The sequence below is a fragment of the Plasmodium falciparum genome (genome assembly GCF_000002765.6).
Source record: "Plasmodium falciparum 3D7 genome assembly, chromosome: 8".
In the NCBI taxonomy this organism is placed as follows: Eukaryota; Apicomplexa; class Aconoidasida; order Haemosporida; family Plasmodiidae; genus Plasmodium; species Plasmodium falciparum.
The window spans coordinates 919055-924960 of NC_004329.3; the positions used below are offsets into that span (position 1 = coordinate 919055).

Genomic DNA, 5906 nt, shown 5'->3' on the forward strand with positions numbered 1-5906 from the left:
ATGGAGGAAAAACTTATACAGACACATATAACGTTGTTATTTTATTTAATACTTTTATTTTATTTAAAGAACTTTACAATAAGTTTTATTGATGTACCTAAGAAATTATTTAATTATATTAAAGTGTATTATTCCTTTTTGATTCTTCTTACAATACTTGGATTCTTTAGTAAATTGCTTGTACTCATACGTATATTCATAACACATAATATAAACAAAATATTTAGATTATTATTAAGGAATAATGTAAATTTTGAGTGTATTAAAAATCATATAAGATTTAATAAGAGTAGGAAAAAAGTAAATTACAAAGATGAAAAAAAATTGATAACAAATGTTGTTTATAATAAATCTATAAACAGTGATAATAAAAATAATAGTTATAATAATAATAATAATAATAATATTCAGACATCTAATAATACAGGAAGGAAGAGATTTTACCTTTTCATTAATAAAAATGCAGATCAGCAAAATAATGCTATATTTAAAAAAAGTAATCCTGATGATTTAATAACCACGTCCATAAGGGAAAGGCACCAAGGGGATGGTTCAAATAATAGCACAAAACAAAAAAGATCGAAAAAAAGAACTAAACTTTTGAAGAAATTAAAAATATTAAAAAGGGATGATAACAAGCAAAATGAAGAACATGATGAAGACAAGGACATAAAGGATGATAATCAGAATAATGATTATTGTAGTGATGATCATGAGGGAAATGAAAATGATGATGATAATAATAATAATAATAATAATAATATATATATGGAGGAAAATAAAAATGTGAATAAAAATAATTTAAAATGTAAAAAACATGCAAATTCTTCACATGAGAATTATACAGAAACATTATGTGAAGAATGTGATGCTATGATAAATTTAAAAAATAAAATAATAAAAAAAAATGAAATTAATATGAACGACCAGGATAGTGATGAAACGTTTGAAGATAATAAAGATAGTTTAACAGAATTGGGTTTTAATAAAAGTATAAATGAAAAGAATTTTTATTTATTTTCACTTTTATCAAATATATTATATAATAATACATCGAATTGTTCAAATGTAAAGAAAAAAAAAGATGGTGTTTTATATAATAATAAAAATAATGATAATATTATGAATAATGATAATATTATGAATAATAATAATTATATTGATGATGGATATATGAATAGCGATATAAGTAGTGATACGTTTAATGATTTAGAAAGCGATAACAACAGCGAATCAATAACTAGTGATGAGCATTTAGCTCATGCTCAAAATAAGTTTAGGAATTGTAAAAATAATATGTTGGATAATCACAATAAATCAAAAAGTAATAATAATTATAATAGTTTTAGTAATTATAGTAGTGATAGTATTTATAGTAGTGATAGCATTTATAGTAGTGATAGTAATTATAATAATGAAAATCCTAGTAGTGTGATCAAAAAAATGAATCCATCCAATAATGTTATTCTTAATAATGAGAGTAATAAAAGAATAGAAATTAAAAGTATTAATCTAAATACAAATCAAGAAACAAAACCATTAAAATCTATTTTAAAAAAATGTAATAATAATACAACTTCTGATAAAAATAAAAATAATAATAGACATATACGATTTAATAATGATGTTGAAACTTATTTTTTTGAAAAATATTTATTTGAAGATGATATGTATAGTATTATAGATCCAAGAAGAACTTTTTATAAAATCCTTGAAGCTTACAATATAACCAACACAGAAATTTTTAGTTATTGTAATATGCGTCATAATTTAAATGTAGTTTTTAATGACATAATTAATTCAGTTTTTATTTATAAGGATAAAATAGTTAAAAAGTTTTAACTTTTTTTTTTTTTTTTTTTTATATATTTTTATCTTGATAATAATGTTTTAGAATGTTTTTCGTGATACCTCTATTAATAATAAATAGATAATATATTATATTCTCACATTAATATATATATGTATATATGTATATATGTATGTGTATATATTTTTATTTATTTATAATATAATATCTTTTCATGTGCCGATATTATTATATATATTCGGTACATACATATATGTTTTGTATAAAAATAGTAATGAAAATATATCATATATATAAAATATTTTATTTGACATAAAAAAGAATTCATCTGTATATCTTAAAATTCGCTTCTTTTTCCTTTATGATATATATATATATATGAAATTTTTTTTATTTTTTATCACATGTTTATAGATATATTATCATTGCATATTATTATTTTATTTTGTTTTATAACATATCATTTTATATCATTTTTTTTTTATTTTTTTTTTTTTAGTATTCACTTAATATGTACATATTTATTATAAGAGTGTGTAAATGTTTATTTATATTATTCTATTTTAACTATTTGTGTGTTGTTTTATTATTTTATTTTTTTTTTTTTTTTTTTCCTACAAAGGTATAAATATATATATATATATATATATATATATACACAAACTTGATAATAATTTATTTTTACGTTTTAAAATATAAGTGTAAAATTATACAAAGGAAGAATTTACAAACACTCTTAAAAAGGATATAAATAGATAAAAAATAAATAAATCATTAAGTAATTATATAATGTAATATAATATCAAATTTAATAACATATGGCACGTAGAATAATATATATATATATATATTATTTATTTTTGCCTGTTTGTATATTTAAAATGTAACAATTTTAATGTAAATTCATCGAGGTTAAATAAATAGATATAAAAGAAAAAAAAAAAAAATTTCAATATTAAAGAAATTTACAAATGTATATATATATATATATATATATATATATTCTTACTCATTTGGGTCAATATATATGTGTAATTATAATTTGTTTCTCTTATTTTATGTTATTTTATTTTTTTTTTTTTTGTAAATGATATAACAATGGTTTGGATTTAATCATGAATAAAAAGGATAATATTTTTCAACTACACTGAACTACAGAAATGAAAAAAAAAAAAAAAAAAAATATATATATATATATATATGTATATATATTCATTTATTTATTTAGAATGATTTCATATTTTATTATTCATTTGAGAATTTGTTAATTTTTTCTTTATTTTTTATTTTATTTTTTTTATTTTTTTTTTTGGTTTAATCTCTTCAGCCCCTTTCCTCGAATTATGCGCAGATTTTCAACTTGTTCAACTTTTTATAGAAGTAAACTAATTTACAACATCCGTTCATACGACATAAATAAAAAATCATATTGTTCGTCGAGAGAAGGTATCGAAGAATTAGAAAGGGTTATTTTAAATTATCATAAAAAAGAAGAGAGTAATTTTTTAGGTAGGAAAAAAGAATATGAAAATTTTATAAGACAAGTATTAAAAGATAGGTGTGATGATTTTAAGACGGACAAAATATTTTTATCCTCCTTAGAAGATATTGATGAGACTTTCTTAATAAATAATAAAGATATGGAAAGTATAAAAGATTATGTAGAAAAAAGAAATAAAGATGACATAATATTTAAAGATAAAAATAAATTATATGAATATATAGAAAAAATAAATATTAAAAGCGAAATAATGAAAATAATAGCTATGTGTGGTATTCGTATATCACTTAATATTTTAATATTTTATATGTATGATATAATATTAAAATTAATAAAATGTTTACATTATTATGATAAGGATATTATAAAATATGATTCTATAAAGGATAAAGATAAATATTATAAAATAGGTCAATATTATTATTATTATTATTATAATCAAGATAATAATAATGTTGATGATAATAAAAATGGGAAAGATAAAAAAGAAAAAAGTGGACCATTTCTTTTTTTAAAGTTATATAAAATTTTATCAAATATATTATATACGACATGTGAGAATTCTATGCAAACATATAATAAAAAATATATATATTTTAAGGAAGAAATAATAAATAAATATAACTCTATAGACGATATAATATATAAAGTACCCGCCTTTTTAAATATCAGTTTTTTATTTTATTATATTAATATATGTTTATATATAGATCCAAGTAGAAAATCCAAAAATATGTGTCTTCAAAATTTAAATAATTATCTAAATTGTATAGCTGATGATGAAATAAATATTAGTAGAGAGGATTTTAATTATTTGGTTTTATCTATGCGTTTATATTTTTTATTTTTTTCTTATAATGATATATTAAATATATTAAATGAAGGCTCAAAACATTTTTTATCGACACTTGTATTAATTCCTAATAATAATAATGATAATAAAAATAATATTCATTCTATACAAATGGATGATAATATTAATTATGTTTATATAATAAATTATTTAAATAAAAATCAAAAATATATAGAAAATACAAAAATAACATTATTTCCTTTTCATTTTTATCTATCTTCATTAAAAAATAAAATTATTTATATATTAGAAAAGAATGATCATTTTTATCTAAACGATTCCAATGTGCTTCGTTCTTACAACTTTTGGAGGTATGAATAATGAAAAAGAACAAAAATTTATTTATTATCAATATGTTATTTATTTTATTATATTATATTTTAATTGTATATGTGTCTATTGTTATATTATTTTATTACCCTTAAGCGAAAAGTTATATATATATATATATATATTTATTTATTTATATATATATATAATTATATTTATATATATTTTTTTTTTTTTTTTTTTTTTTTTTTCCCCTTTCATTGCAGTTATTTTATTGCTCAGAAGGAAAATTTTAAATTACTAAGTTTATGTACAAGGAATGAATATGCGGATTTGTTTAATGATCAAACTAGAGATTCGGTTTTATCAAAATATGTTAATAAGGATTACCTTTACGATTTTAATCAAAGAATGGAATATAAAGTTGAACAAACAAATATATAGATATAAACGTATATGTACATATATATATATATATATATATATATCATTATGTGTTTTGCAAAAATGTAAGTTTTCGTTTGTAACATTTTTTTTTTGTGAAGGTAAATTAAAATAATTTTATAACTATTATTTATATATATATATATGTATATATATTTGTTATGGTAAAGATAAAAATTTTTATTATCCTGGAAAGACACAAAATAAAAAAAATTAAATCAATAAATAAATAAATAAATAAATAAAAAAATATGCAGTATATTAAATTATTATATTCTTATAACTAAGATATAATATATTTCTACATATTTTTACAATATGTTATCATTAATTTTAATACGATATAGAAAAAAAAAATAAAAATAAAAAATAATAATAATATAAATAAATAAATAAATAAATAAATAAAATAATAATAATAAATATATATATTATAATATTAAAAAATTTTGTGCATATTATAAAAATGTATATAAATAAAAATAAAACCAGTAAACATTTAAATGCATTTTATAATATTATTATAAAATAATATTATAATATTACATACATATCACATATATATATATAATATATATATATATATTTAAATTAATATATACATTTTATATATATATATAAATTATATATATGTAGAACGGAATTTTGCTCATTTATTTTTCCCAAAAAAAAAAAAAATAAAAAATAAAAAAAAATAAAATAAAAATATCATATATATATATATATAATATATATATATTATTATATAATAATTTTAATACCCAACTTGTTAAAATTTCTTATATTATTTTATATAAATTTTTTTTTTTTTTTTTTTCGTTGATATGAATAAATAAATAAATAAAAATATTATATATATATATATAAATATACTTACCATTATGTGATAATTATATTTTTATTTTTCCGTATTGTTTTTTAATTAAAAAAAATTTGTACTTTTTATATAACATAAAAAATTTTTGTTTTTAAATATAATACATATATATATTATATGTATGTATATATAATTTGATCATGCCTTAAGC

General features: G+C 16.8%; 2 protein-coding genes across 2 annotated transcripts; both read left to right on the forward strand.

The window, feature by feature from the left end:
* PF3D7_0820300 (conserved Plasmodium protein, unknown function) lies at window positions 1–1842 on the forward strand (the record flags this gene model as incomplete). Its single annotated transcript, XM_001349286.1, has 1 exon — window positions 1–1842. The coding sequence occupies one exon, from the start codon at window positions 1–3 to the stop codon at window positions 1840–1842; it is 1842 nt and encodes a 613-aa protein (XP_001349322.1).
* A 1311-nt stretch (window positions 1843–3153) lies between these two features.
* PF3D7_0820400 (conserved Plasmodium protein, unknown function) lies at window positions 3154–4878 on the forward strand (the record flags this gene model as incomplete). The annotated part of the gene is made up of 2 exons (XM_001349285.1): window positions 3154–4475; window positions 4701–4878. 2 exons carry the CDS (start codon window positions 3154–3156, stop codon window positions 4876–4878), a joined length of 1500 nt encoding a protein of 499 aa, XP_001349321.1.
* Between the last annotated feature and the right edge of the window lie 1028 nt (window positions 4879–5906).